This window comes from Amia ocellicauda, chromosome 2 (genome assembly GCF_036373705.1).
Source record: "Amia ocellicauda isolate fAmiCal2 chromosome 2, fAmiCal2.hap1, whole genome shotgun sequence".
In the NCBI taxonomy this organism is placed as follows: Eukaryota; Metazoa; Chordata; class Actinopteri; order Amiiformes; family Amiidae; genus Amia; species Amia ocellicauda.
In genome coordinates, this window is record NC_089851.1 from 35,849,721 (window position 1) to 35,865,242 (window position 15,522).

Genomic DNA, 15,522 nt, shown 5'->3' on the forward strand with positions numbered 1-15,522 from the left:
CTGTGCTCCCCATGGGCTAAGTATTTTTAATTAGATTTTTCCTAACGCATGCTTATTTGATATTATAAGGGATTTAAACTAGAGCTGGGATAATTATATCGAATCAACCTGATTAATACAGAAGATTTTTGGGGTATCCGCGTTCTTGAATTCATGACTTGCATTCACAAACTTGGCTTTATGTGCCTTTTATGCTTTGACTTCTTAATGAGAACTAAGTGTTTACATGTTGCTCTCGTAATGTAGTGAAACTCTGTGAAAAGTGCAGACCGGGAAGAGAAATGGAGCAAGATTGAGGAGATGAGAGTCAGGGTGCCAGCAAATGCTTCAGGACAGCACTCAAGTGGTGTGTGGATTTTCTTTTTTTTTTCCAGTCTACTTGGCATAGTATCCTGGAATGATGTGTTTGTTTCAGACATGAGAGTTTTCAGATGTTGGGCTGAATTCTGGGACTTAGGCAATCCCTTGGGCCATTTGTGAGATAAAAATCTGATAAATAAAGTTAAGGACTTTGTTGCATGTACAGTATATACAGCTCTGGAAAAAATTAAGAGACCACTTAACATTGATTTCTAAACTTGGAGTGGTCTCAAATTTTTTCAGAGCTGTATGTATATGAAGGCATCTTGTGTCAAAGTCAAATATATGCACGAGTGTTGCAGTGCATTGTGTCATAAGTGCTGATTTCTCACATACAGTCACACTGTAATATGGACCACTCAGGCAATGTGATATAGATGCACAATGTCACCTTTTTGTAATTTCCTGTATAATTTGAAATACATTATAAACTGGGTCTTGGAATTACATCATTCCATGACGTGGATGGGATGTGTTTTATTGTAATACTTTTGGTAGATGATATATGACATTTTTCATGTTTTATTTTGTATCATTATGGTGTACAATAAACCCATGAAACAGCAAAAGGTCCCTCAGAGACATTTTCTGTAATACTCAATATACCTTAAGCAAAAGTCTTATTTTGTATTTGTACATATACATTTCTATAGAAGGTGTGCAACAAAACTACCTTGTGTTTTGTCAGATTTACATTTTTAAGGTTTTAATCTCGTTTGTTACCTTATTGTAGATGCATGGATTTAAAGCCTGCATATTGTAAAAGAAGTAACGCATTAAACTGCTAGATATAAACTGGGTATCATTAGATTAATATACATAATTTAAATATAAAATTATGTCATGCTTTTTGACAAGTTAATACTTGCTATTTGGACAGAGAACCTGAACAGATAAGACAACCAAATTAATACTGTAGAGTTAATGTTACAGAATATCATCTAGTAAGGATGCCATTTTTAAATGACAATTTAAGTCCACAAAGTAATAGTAATCATGTTGTTTAGGGTTTTATTCATCGTAATGACTTAAAATGTCAAAAGAACAAAACAAAAAAATCAGATACACATCTCTGTAAATGCTGAGCTGATGAAGTTGTTCTCAAAGACATCAGTGTGGAGTGGAATGGGTTAATGTGTAAATGGATGATTTATAAAAAAAATACATTGGAAAAACACATTGAATGAGTAATCTGTGGAGGAAGAACAACTGTGATAGAGAGTGGGCAGTGGGCACAATTACTGCTGAGGTACTGCGGTCTTTACTGTGCGTCTATACATTTCTGTAAGGAGTTGGATTTCTATAAGAATATTACAGTACATCTATTCTACCAGGCTAATTATGCAAGGAGCTACAGAATGGATGAGCACAGGCACGTCTGAACACCTTCCGTGATCACCAGGGAGGACTTCAAATGCTAATTCTGAATCATGACAGCAGAAAGAAATACACAATTTGAACGGTGCACTGTATTTTGGACCTGTTCTTAGTTAATTTTACTTAGCTGACTTGAATTAGAAGTTAAGTTCTACATTGTATTTTCCTACTATTACAATCTTATGGTTTACGTGTATATTTTGTGACAACTGTAAGTTGCTTTGGGTAAGGGTGTATGTTAATATATGCATACATATACGCTATACACTATTGTCATAGACTGTTATGCTCTGTATGTAAGCCTTGCTATAGAGTAAAAAGAAGTATAGTTTACATCCCAAAAGTATAAAGCATGTCAACAGATCTCACTCACTTTTGTGGTCATGACAGTCATGCACGCCCGGTTTATAGGCAGTTTATGTTAGAGTGAAACTGAACACGCTTCTCTTAGGTGTGCTCGATACATAATATCGTTCAGACAATAAACAATAATAAATAATTTTAAAGGAAATATTTTTACTTAATTGATCAATTCTGCATATAGATTCTTCAGCTGCTTGAGAGCTAACAGGTAGGCTTACAATCTGAAAAATTATGGTAGCACCAAATTTGTTGAAAACCACTTGCATAAAAAGCCTTAAGTCCTTCCACACACACAATCTTTCTTCGGGGGAAGTAGAGCAATGTTTTAAAAGTCCTCTGACTGACTAGCTGTATTTGGTGCAGCCGTTGAAGTCATTGTCATGTATTCATTATCTGACTGGTCCTCATTTTTATCTTTCTTTTACTAACCTGAAATACCGTCCCAGCATACATTCTCATAACGCACACAATTTGCAACATCAGTGTGTGATGCATGTTGAATGTCCAATATGTGTAAAACACTTAAACACTTAAACACTTAAGTTTAAACTTAATATAACATTTTCAATGCTACAGCACTGGCAATACAGCAACAACACAGATGTATGTATGTATCTATATTTATTATTAGTAGTATTAAATGTCTGCTTGGTTTAAGAATGTGTGAGTCTGAAATCCAATGAATATGTGGCTTGCTTTGGATCAATGCTGACAATCCAGGGCAGAGAGGAAATCAATAAATAAAGTGTATTCAAGCTGTGGAAACAGAACGGCCGGCTACTGCAAAATTAATTACCTGACAGCTGCAAGACCACAGAGAGAACACAGGACTATCTCTGACCTGAACACCATTGCAACACTCACACATGCATCTTTAAGCCACTCTTATCATTTAGTTTTTCAGACAATATAATCGCAACTCACTCCGTTTCTAATATTAAAGCTTACATTATTGGATTTTCACAGGACCTTATGGAATAGAGAGGCTGTCCTTTGTAACGTTTTAAATGCGGTTGCAATTAATCTTTGACCAACAAACATACAGTTGAAAATGAAAGCCCAAGTCACACCACACTGATATCTGTTTAAAAAATTAAAAAAGGAGATGCATAATAAATAAATGTGAGTGCCATATTTATTGTCAGCACATAAAGGTGTAAATGAAAATATTTTGAAATTTGATTTTAGATGTGACACCATTAAAATACAGCACACAACTCTTAAAATGATCGCCTCTAACGGGAAATACAAAGCTGGAATGAATGCCTGTTGAATCTGGGTCAGATGGTAGGTGAAGAAAAGGAGTTCTCTTCAGACATTGATGGCTTTTTGAACATAAATTTAGATTGGCATGTGGAGTGATGTGCGTCAGTTAAGTTCTTCACCCATCACTGAGCACAGCAGCATGGGGGGGTCTGGATGTCACGTTGAGCAGTCGAAACAAATTAACAATACAGAATGCTCTCAGTGACAAATAGATGTTGTTGAAGAAAGAAAAAGAAAAACAAAACAACTCAGACCAACACGTATGTGATATTTTGGATGCAATGAGTAAACTTTCTACTGTGTCTGTACTCTCCTTTATGCATCTTAGGCAGTTTAGTCTTCATTATGAAGTTTACAAAACCGCCCTGAAACTATTGAACTGCGGTCAGACCATCCAGCTTTACAGTATTGTTCTTCAAAGTTAAATTAAATTCTATGAAAATGTCTTGAGTTTTCTTCGTGTCCTCATTGCAAACTTAAAACAGCACTTTGAGTTAACAAAAACACATGTAAAACAACATATAATTAAATCTGTACCATAATTACATCTGGAGTATGAAATGGACTGTGTACAGTAAGTAATAGGCTAGTCACACACATCCAGATTAACACTAGTCTTGGACTACCCTATATTATTTTATGTAAGCCCAAGACTAGTGCTAATTGAGGTCTGTGAAATCATCTGAAGAAGTCCCAAGTGGGATTAAATCAAAACTTTGACTCCTTAAATAATTGCAAATCAGGTACTGATTACAGATGGGTTCAAGTTTATAAATCATATATACTGGTGGTCAAATGTCAAAACAACTAAGCCCAGTTTATATGAAACTACATTAGGGTTATCAAAAGAAAATGCTATTCCTTGTATTGTCCTTTTATGGCAATTCTTCTCATTCAAATGCCAACCTTTTGTTAACTATCTCTCCTGTATATTATGTGACTCTTCAGTCACAGCATTTCAGCAAAGTATCACTGTCTGTTTCAGAGAATGAAGTCCTAATTATCTCACAGTAGAAATTTGGCCATCCAATTCAATCCATAACATTCTTATTGGAGTTAAAGGTCAAAGGCCAATTGTAGAAAACATCTCAAGTATTAAGTAACTAAGTATTACATATAGCCATTTTTTCATTAACTAAAACATTGATGTCAATCTGCCACACCCTTAAAATCTTAACTGAAACTTATTTTAAAATTCAATAATTAAGGTTTAGTCTTGCAACATGTGTAGTATCATTATCATGTTGACACACAAAACATAAGTTTTGCCCACCAGTGTGTCTATGCCAGAGATGGACAGACCTAATTTGATTGATTAATTCTGAAAAGAGTGAAGACAGAGGACCCGTTTCAGTTCCAGTGTACTTACATAAAGTATGTAGGATAACCTCCTTCAAAATACCAACAGTACTTCTTGGCTTCTGTGCACTGTGAAGGAAGAGAGATAAAGGAGTTATTTTACAGCACTCATCAATGCAGAGTGTGTTTAATCCTCACAAAGAAATGTGGAGCTGGTTTCTTGTTGATGCAATGTAGCCCAGATCCTCTGCATTTTCAATGGATAGTGAAGACTCGACACTTCCTGCTTTATCTTACCAGGCTTTTTTCCACTGCAATTTTAAATGTTCACCATTTGACATAACGGATTTACACACAAATGGAGAAAAATTAACATGAACGGTTTATCATCTCCCAATCCGAAAATCTTGTTAATTTTATGGCCGCTACCAAGAGAAATATTCAACCATCCCATGCCTTGACAAGTCAAGTAAATCTGATTAAATGGTGCAGCATATATACAATATCTGCAAGCAGAGCATATTGTGAAGCATATTGCTTAATGGAAGGGAAAATGACATACAAATTTGGTTTCACAGAACTACGTGTTGTGATGTATAAGACTCAGAAGGATTAAAATAAAAAAGCAATGAGCACAAAATGCTGATAGGCAATGAAATGGTATGTTGATATGATTAAATGTGGACTTGGCACACTGAAATCCATTTTGTTGACATTGAGACAAGTTCTGGGGAGGGTTTCCTAAAGACTGGAACAAGAACCTGTTATTTGATGTAGTGCACATGTCATCTTTGGCAATGAGATTATTTTGAAAGGGCACTGACATGGCACACACACAATTTTCTTAAAGAGGAGATAAGAGTTGTTTGTTTCATCCTATCACTCCAGCACACAGACACTCGGAGAAGAAGAGAAACTTCAGTATAAATATCAGGACAACTCCTGTCAACAAAACCTGTCCAACTACACAGACAGGTAGTGTTTAACCTTTGTGTTGTGAGAGCTTCTGCTACTAATGTATTAGGCCTATATTTTTTTTTCCACCATCTACTGTTTTTTCAAAACCTACAAAGTTACTCTTAAGCATAAAAAGAGAGTGTCACAATTCTTACCTCTGGGGTTACTAAACTGAGATATTTTTCTAAAATACTTTTGCATGATAAATCTTATTTTCCTACTTTTTTGTAGTTCCATTATGAGAATATACACCGATCAGCCATAACATTATGACCAGGTATTCAGACAGAGATGTCACAGAACTAAAAGTGAAACTTCTAAAAGCACGTAAGTGGAGGAAAAAAAGGAGGAAGACAAAAGGCCTAGAAGTGTACAGTGTAAGAATAAGCAATTGCTATTCTCACTATACTTGTAGAAAATAAGTCTTCTCACTGTATGTAAACAAACATTTGAACCCCTCTTGGTATTGTTGCTTTACATTGTACTAGCCAATGTTAGGAGAGAATCCTACCCTCACTTTTCACATAAGTATATATTTGTGATGGACTGTAGTCATAATACAAAAATATATACAATTTTAAAAGTACTACTCAAAAACATTAGTGCTAATTCCAGATAAGACAGTTTCCTTAGTTGCTGTATAGGTTTGTGATGCATAAATTCTGCATATGTTTTAAATAAACTCTCTGCCTGCAGTGGGTTTGTTTTAATTATGTCAAATACAACATATTCAAGAATAAAAGAGACACCTCAGTACATTCTGTTCTTTCTAAATGGCAAGGTTAACAAAAGTAGTAAAAGTAGTCGTACAATGGAATCAAAAAAGTAGATTGTACACTTTATTATATGACTTGACTACAGACAGATGAACGTGTTTATTTCAAAACATATTTCCACTATTCCACATGATGTATCCACAAGACACACTTGATTATCTTCCTTAAAACCTAATCTGCATAAAACTATCTAGGCTATTTGATGTGACACGGCCCACAAAGTCAATTATTACAATGCTGAAAGTTACATTTTCCTCGATATAGTACAGTGCAGAATTGGTATTGAACTCTACAGGAATGCAAGATCTTATCAGCATATAAAATATCTGCAACAACTAACAATAACCTGCACAGAAATATGAATGGAACTATTGGAACTAAGGCTGTAGTGGCTTTTGAGATTCAAAGTTAATGGGAGAGACCTTTTAGCAATGTTTTCTGAAGGCCAGACTGACTGAAATGTGAAAGATATAGCTTTTTTTTTTATTACTTACAGGGAGACTTGTATTTCACGAGTAGAAATTGCTGTTAAGGGGACCTTCAATTTCTTTGTAAGAGTAAGACCTGTTTATTACTAACTGGATAGTAATGATCAGGGACTTCAGTCATTGCCTCTATTAAAGGGACAAAACACATCCACTTATTCAAAAATGGAGCTTCCCAGCCCCTATTACAATCCAGCAGTATTTAGAAAAGTATTTAATTTAATCCCTCTTGGGATTGTTACAGGGTACATTCCTCAGCAATATGTCTGATTTTCTTGTGAAGCACATGTGAATAAGATTTAATATTAAAGTACCTAGCATATGTCCAAAAAACACACCCACTAACATTATCAACACCCAGCCAAAGCTAGAATGGCATGTGTAGCAAAGAAAGAGTTGCACCTTCATCTTGAAATGTACTTTAAATTGACTCCCATCAGTTCAAAGATTCTATACTCAGCAAAAAAAGAAATCTTCTCACTTTCAACTGCTTTATTTTCAGCAAATTTAACATGTGTAAATATTTGTATGAATGCAAAAAGATTCAACACCTAAGACATAAACTGAACAAGTTTCACAGACATGTGACTAACACAAATGGAATAATGTGTCCCTAAACAAAGGGGGGGTCAAAATCTAAGGTAACAGTCAGTATATGGTGTGGCCACCAGCTGCATTAAGTCCTGCAGTGCATCTCCTCCTCATGGACTGCACCAGATGTGCCAGTGCTTGCTGTGAGATGTTACCCCACTCTTCCACCAAGGCACTTGCAAGTTCCCGGTCATTTCTGGGGAGAATGGCCCCAGCCCTCACCCTCCGATCCAACAGGTCCCAGACGTGCTCAATGGGATTGAGATCCGGGCTCTTCCCTGGCCATGGCAGAACACTGACATCCCTGTCTTGCAGGAAGTCACATCCAGCGAAGGTGGGTTTGTGCCCATAGGTGGCGTTGTTGCCGGTGATGTCTTGTAAGGACCTGCCTTACAACAGGCCTACAAGCCCTCAGTCCAGCCTCTCTCAGCCTATTGCGGACAGTCTGAGCACTGATGGAGGGATTGTGCGTTCCTGGTGTTGTTGCCATCCTGTACCTGTCCTGCAGGTGTGATATTCATATGTACCGATCCTGTGCAGGTGTTGTCACACATGGTCTGCCACTGTGAGGACGATCAGCTGTCCTTCCTGTCTCCCTGTCTTAGGCGTCTCACAGTATGGACATTGCAATTTATTGTCCTGGCCACATCTGCAGTCCTCATGCCTCCTTGCAGCATGCCTAAGGCACGTTCACGCAGTTGAGTCAGTAGAAAGGTCTCTTTAGTGTCCTAAGTTTTTATAACTGTGACCTTAATTGCCTACCGTCTGTAAGCTGTTAGTGTCTTAATGACCGTTTCACAGGTGCATGTTCATTAATTGTTTATGGTTCAGTGAACAAGCATGGAAAACATTGTTTAAACCCTTCACAATAAAGATCTGTAAAATGATTTGGATTTTTACATAATTATCTTTAAAATACAGTGTCCTGAAAAAGAGATATTTATTTTTTGCTGAGTATATACCAAGCAATGACTGACCAACATCTCTTGGAGTAAATATTTAATAAGTGTGCATAATGTAATTATATCATTCTCCCAAAACTTCTCTCACATTAATAAATGGTTGATTTTGTTTACCACAGTTCACCAGTTAAAGGACAGGAATGTCCAGCCATCCATCAATTTTCGAAACTGCTGCGCATGTGCCTACCAGTGCTGGCTCTAAAGGTTAACCCTTAATTAACCACAATGGTATATTAACTTGTTCTTATCGTCACATCTCCCCCTTTTAGTGAAAGATAAACATACAAATACCTTACCTTAAACTAAACTTAAAGGTCATTTTTTTCATAATACCATTTTTTTTTTTTTTTTACTTTAACTTGCAAGTCTCTTGGGTTCAACTTTAGAGTTATTGTGGCGTACGCTAAGGGCAATGGGCAGACTACCATATACCCTAGTGGGAAGACAGGGGATTAATTCTGCCCCATTAACATTCCCTCCTACTAGTAACTGAGTCTGTTGGTGGGTTTCACAATGCGACCGGACCGGGTCACCACAGCTCCATCTGGAACCGGTCCTGGATCCTTTACTTCTGGGCTGGTTCTCACAGGGCTGGTGTCTGGAACTGAGGCTTCACAGGTAGGTCCCGTCTTTTGTAGTGTGTCCTCGTTGTTGCCCTCGCTGTTGATAAGCTGTAAGTGTCGGCGGTTCCGTCGTGTCAGGTCTCCTTGTGAAGTTTGGATGATGAAATACCTTGGTGTGGCCGCTGAGCTCTTGATGACCCCAGTCGCCTTCAACTCCTTCTCTCCATCTGTTTTCAGGTGCACACTGTCTCCTACCTGAAGAGCTGGAAGAGGTCTGGCTGAGTACCTCTTGTTGTACCTTTCCTCATATGCAGATTTAGCTTTGGTGTCGTTGTGCTCGACCTGGAACAGGTTTGGCCACCCTGGTCTCAGAATCTGATGAAGTGTCGGAACAGTGGTCCTGAGCCTACGGCCCATGAGGAGCCTGGCTGGACTCTCTCGTGTTGGTTCTGTGGCAGTATCTCTGTAGCTGAGTAATGCCAATAGTGGATCCTTCTCCCTTAGGATGGCTTTTAACAGCCCGTTCTGCCATCCCATTAGCTTGGGGATAGTATGGACTCAATGCTATGTGTTTAAATCATATTCTGCAGCAAAGTTTGCAAACAGTTGCGACTTAAACTGTGGTTCGTTGTCCGTAATAATTTCCTCTGGAATTCCAAATCTAGCGAAGATGCTCCTTAACTTTTGAATGACTGCTTCACTAGGTATTGTAGTGAGATTTATTATCTCGAGCCACCGAGAGTAGTAGTCTATGACAACAAGATTGAGCTCGCATAGGTCAGCTGCTAACTTCTGCTAACTAAGCTCGGGCAATGGTGTTGTAATGAGCAGTTCTCGGTGTTGGCTAGGCTTTTGTTCACTCTGTTTCACTGCTTTACTGATCTGTGGCCACCTCTGCCTGCATTTATTTAGGCCCTGATGTCCCTGATGGATTCTGTCGAGCATTTCCTCTCTCATGCTGTGTGGAATTACAATCTGGTTGCCCCTCTTTAGGAGTCCATTCCCTTTGGTCAGAGATCCCCTCTCTGGGAAGTACTCCAGTACAGGTCTAACCACATCCTTGGCGTAAGCTGGCCATCTTGACCTTGTATATTCCCTGACGAGCTGGAGAGAGTAATTTTCGGTCTCCATTCTGAGTCGTTCCATGCACGAACCTCAGCCTCCAATCCAGAGTCCTCTGTGCCTGCTTTTGGGTGTCTAGACAGGGCATCGGCAACCACTAGGTTCTTACCCGGCACATATTCTGCGATGGGGTTGAACTTCATGAGCCGAATCAGTAGCCCCTGACATCTTAAAGGAGCTCTGTCTAGGTCCTTGCTGTTGATCAGAGTTACCATTGTTTTGTGGTCTGTGATCAGTCTGTAGGACTCCAGTCCGCATAAGTATTGGTAGAATCTTTCAGAGGCCCAAACGCTTGTGAGACACTCCTTCTCAATTTGAGTGTATCGCTTTTTAGCTTCCGTAAGTGTCCATGAGCAAAAGGCTATTGGCTTGAGGGTGCCCTCGTGGTCTTGCAACAACGCCCCACCAAGGCCATAACTACTAGTATCTGTGTTTACCACTGCAGGTAGCTTTGGGTTGAAATATTGAAGCACAGGAACAGATTAAATTTCTTTACCTCCCTGAAAGCCTCATCCTGCAGGAGGCCCCATAGCCACGAATCATCTGCCTTTAGTAGATCATTGAGTGGATGTAACACTTGTAACAGGTGTGGTAAATATCTACCTACAAAGTTTATCATGCCAAGTAGCCTCCTGAGCTCTGTCTGGTTCTGTGGCAGCTCCAATGCTGCTATGGCGGACACTCTGTCTGGGTTTGAGGCAATGCCCTCTAATTTTACACCTCTGGCGGTTGAGTTTCGGACCCGACTTCCTAGCATCATGCTCTTGCATAGTAGCCCCATGTACAAGGACATTGTCCATGTAGATCACTGTGCCCTCTTGGTCACACAGGAGTTGTTGCACTTTTCTTTGAAATATTTCAGGTCCTGATGTAATTCCGAATGGAAGTCTCTTAAAGCAAAATCTCCCTTGTGGCGTGATCAATGTCGTCAGCCTCGAACTGTCTGCGTCTCGAGGTATTTGCCAAAATCCACTGGCTGCGTCAAGGCTTGGGAAGATGGTACTGCCTGCTAGCTTATGTAGTATCTCGTCGAGGGTTGGCAAGATGAACTTTTCCCTCTGCACATTCTCATTCAACTTCTATAGATCAACACAGATCTGCAGTTTTCCCGATGGCTTTACCACTGGCAGCATCGGTGCCACCCACTGATTCCGCTGTCTTCTGTGCGTTTTAACTCCTCCTCTACCTTCGGGATGAGGAGGATAGGGGATACGTTGAGGAGTACTGACACTATAAGGCTGTGCCTTCGCTTTGAGTTGTATTTTAACTGGCGCTCCTTTAAGTAATCCCTGCTCCCCATAGACACCCACCTCCTCTATATGTTGTTTTAGTCCCATGTGAGCTCCAGCTGTTCTGCTGAGTAGATTTACTCCAGTTGACTATGATTCTAAAGTGGCAGCCCTGCATTTTATTGTCTTTCTGCATCTGCGCTCTAGCCACGAACTGCCCCCTGGTGGCCACCTTTTTCACTGGATTCAGTTATGGCTTTCTGGCCAAGCTGCCATATTTTGTCTGTCATAATTGACGTGTCAGCTCCTGAATCAATCTGAAAGTTTACTGCTGTCCCAGCGACAACCAGCGTTGTACAGCATGGAGGTTCACTGTCTGTGATGACCGTGTCGACTGAGATGCTACTTTCTGCAGACCTTTACGAAACTGATCCCAGGAAAAGACTGTCCACTTCCTCTGTGACTTCTCGGACTGACTTCGTTAGACACATAGCTGCAAAGTCTCCTAATTTGTGGCATTTGTTGCATTCTTTATCCTTAGCTGGACACTCATGCCATTTTGTGTGTGCTCGTCCGCACCTACTGCATTTCCTTCTGCACCGTGATGACTGGTTTGTTCCTGGTTTGTCTTTAGCTCCATGTGTATGTATTTTCCCTTTTCTTCCTCGTTTGGTTTTCACCTCATCAACACTCTCTGCGGCGGCAGCGGCAGCACTGTTCTGCACTCTTACAAGCTTGATGTCTGACTATATCGACAGCTTTCTTTAAAGTCAAGTCACTCTGTATTTGCAGCTTCAGTGAGAGCTTTTTGTCCCTAATGTCGATCACTAATATGTCTCAAATTTCCTCATCCTTTGATGTGAATTCGCAGTGTGCTGCTAGCTCATACAGGTGTCTGATATATGCTTCAACAGTCTCACTGTCCTCCTGCCTGCGGGAGTGAAAGCGTGCTCACTCCAATATAACAGTTCGGCACAAAATATTCATCTCACTTTGCAAACACATCTCCGTATGTAACATCCTCCAAATCACAGAGATCAAATGACTTGTAAACTTTCTCTGCCTCCGGTCCCAGGCAGTAGATTAAAGCACCTTCCGAAGCGCTGCTTCCTATGCGGACATTCCTCTGGCTTTTTGAAATTCAGTTGATCCGGTGCCGAAAACTTTGCCATTCTTGCATATGACCGTGAAAGATTATCTAGCTTACTTCTGACACCATGTGGTATTTCGCAGGTAATATTAAATACCTTAGTATTAGCTTATTAGCTATGTAGGACATCATGAGCTCTCTCTCATTAAGGGGACTTTATTCAACGTCAAAAAACACAACATCTACTGCACATGTGCCCAAGAGTGCTGGCTCTAAACTTTAACCCTTAATTAACCCTAATGGTATATGAACTTATTGTACTTATCGTCACAAGAATGTCCCATGAATGAATGGCTTTATAAATGGATTTAATTAAAAGAAAAAAAATCTGCTTCAAATGTTCAGAAAGGCAAGTAAGATTGCATGTCAGACAGTGGCATCACAATTTTACCAGTCAGCACTGTAGTATCAGAGGTCAATAATGGCATAGTCTTCACTGATGAATAAGCCACAACTCTATCTACCACTGTCGACACTAATCAAATAAGATATCATGGCTTTGTAACATGGAAAACCAACGATCTACGCAATGTAGGCTAACACTTAAGGCATATCAAATATCATGAAATAATGGTAGCTTAAAGAGATCAGTGATGGCCAATAAGCTGTTAACAGTTCATTTTCATTAGACTTTTTAAACCTGGAGAAATGTGAGGCAGCTGGTGGCTTGGTAATATAAAACCATGACCAACTTACAAAAAGAGATGAACCGCTCCTCTTATTACATAACACCTCCAGCACGCAGACCACCAGAACACAAACGGAGACCTGCTAAAGGTACATCCAACATGGAGAATTATTACTGCATCAAAATAAAGTACGGCAAACTAAAGCAATTACATGGGCGTTAATATGCCGGGACATATCCAACTAGTTTGACACTACGATCCAATCACTTAGCATTCAGGCAAATGGCAAGCTTGGATGGTGTGATGGCCGATCATTTCTTCAAATTGCTTGATGTTGTTAAGTTCTTCCCTGGGGATAATCTTTACCATTTGCTTTGGAGATACAAAGCACACATTTATTTTCTCTGCTCTCCCACTATGCTTTTCAGAGGCACCCAGATCTTATGGTTTATTTGTAAGAAGCTTAGGAGGCTGTTTGTTTGAGCCATGGCAGGAAGTATTACTGGCAATTAGTTTCATTTCTGTGTCTCCCAAGGGCAAGGGGAAACTGACCACAGGCATCCAATTTTATTATCTTCTCAACCAGCACAGAAACTGCCTAATGCATTTCACGGGAACCATCCTATACCTCACACCCTCTTACCCTCTTTCACTGCCAATAATTCAAGTAGTTCAATAAGTGTAGGAACAATGTCAGTTTGGAAATTTCAGATTCATTCTTTTGGAAAATGGCAATCAAATGTGAAGGACAATAAAAAAACAAAAACACATTCAATTGCTTCTCCTGTTTTTGAGGGTGAAATAATGACAATAAAATTGGAGCCACATTTTTAAAATGCAACAGAAGCAATACTCCATACAAGAAGTTGGTATTCATATTTCATTTAAGCCTTCAAGCACAGGATAAGAAAACAATAAAAAGCAAAGTGCAAAATAAACATTTCCTGCAATAAATCCATACATTATATATGGCCTGGGTACTGATGTCAGGGGATTTGTCATTCAAAACCATTCAAATGTGGAAAAACATACTCTGTACAACCTACTTAGCAATGACACAATACCGAAATCCACGCAAAAGTCTATTATTAATTACATGGACACTTCAGGTTCCATGTGGATTTAAGTGAGACAGACAGAAAAATAGGCAGAGGACAGGTTAAACAAGAGTTTTTATTCACTAACTAAATAATCAAATCAATCATAATGAAAATAATTTCCAAAGTATAAATATTGGCAGTAGAAATATTCCACGTCTCAGCTAGCCCAGGTATTAATGCTGCTTCTATCAACCGCTGTTTTTTCAGTTTGCTAATTTCCATTTTACAGTTCAGTTCCACTTTCCTTCAGTTGCATTTATTTCAGTGGCTCTCTACACGTCTGAACCTCTACTTTTAAAGCTACCTTGGAAATACATTAAAACATTAAAACGTTTTTTAACTGTTGGTGCATTAGCAAGGCAGATGTCTTAAAACCACAATATATTGGAGCAGAGGCCAAAAACTGTCAGTGGATTAAAAATGAAAATGTTTTCAATGAAGACTTGAACAAATTATTATTGAGCAAATTATTAAAGTCACTCTGTGTGCATCTTTTAGTGCGAATGGTTTGTTTTCTACATGATTGTAAGATGACTTAGGCCTATTTATGCAGGACAGGGTCTCGAGACTCCATCTGAAATAAGGGGTGTGTAATTCCTTATGCCAGACGCTGATACAGTTTGTCCATCAGACAAGAAAGGTTCCCAAACTATGGGTTGCGAACCGCCATCTCAGTATGTTTATTATTATTATGATTATGGATTCATGTAGCTGCAGCAAGTGCAGTGGGACAAGTTATCTTGAATTTGTTACAATCCACTAATCATAGAAGTGTATGATCCCCACCCCCTTAAAGACCCCCCCATCGCATGTGTCCCCATCGCCTGAGACACAAAAATGTCTCGTGCCTCATAGTAGGCCACTCGTACATTATGTTATAGTTATTGTTTGATTTAAAATCTCATAGAAAAAGCATTTACAGATTTTGACCAGCTGTGACACAACCTGCAAGCCCATGCATCACATTAGATAGGTTGCAATGTTATGCTGGTATCTTATTACTTTACTGTCTGAGGTTGTGTATATTCTCGAGTCTCCAAATTGGGTCATACAGTAAAAAAACTGTAAATATGCAGCACAAATTAACCAGCTATGCAGCTTGAAAATGTACTCCAAAAAGCAATGCAGAGATTTCTTTAACTCCAATGCGTAACATTTTGTTAATTAACAAAATCTAATGCATTGTTTTCAAAACTTCGGATCTCGTTGTTGTCGATCATGTTTTGTAAAGTTTTGTCAAGTTGATTTCAGCCTCTTTCTTGAAATGTAACAATGAGTGGAGATGTTCAGACT

At 39.1% G+C, this 15,522-nt stretch overlaps 1 protein-coding gene across 1 annotated transcript in view; it reads right to left on the reverse strand.

Annotated features, from left to right (window-relative positions):
- Positions 1-15,522, reverse strand: part of vopp1b (VOPP1 WW domain binding protein b) — a 92,184-nt gene that overhangs the window by 61,389 nt on the left and 15,273 nt on the right. The window contains exon 2 of the mRNA XM_066723369.1: positions 4,736-4,794. Within this exon, the coding sequence (XP_066579466.1) occupies positions 4,736-4,794 (59 nt within the window). The remainder of the gene's footprint in view (positions 1-4,735; positions 4,795-15,522) is intronic.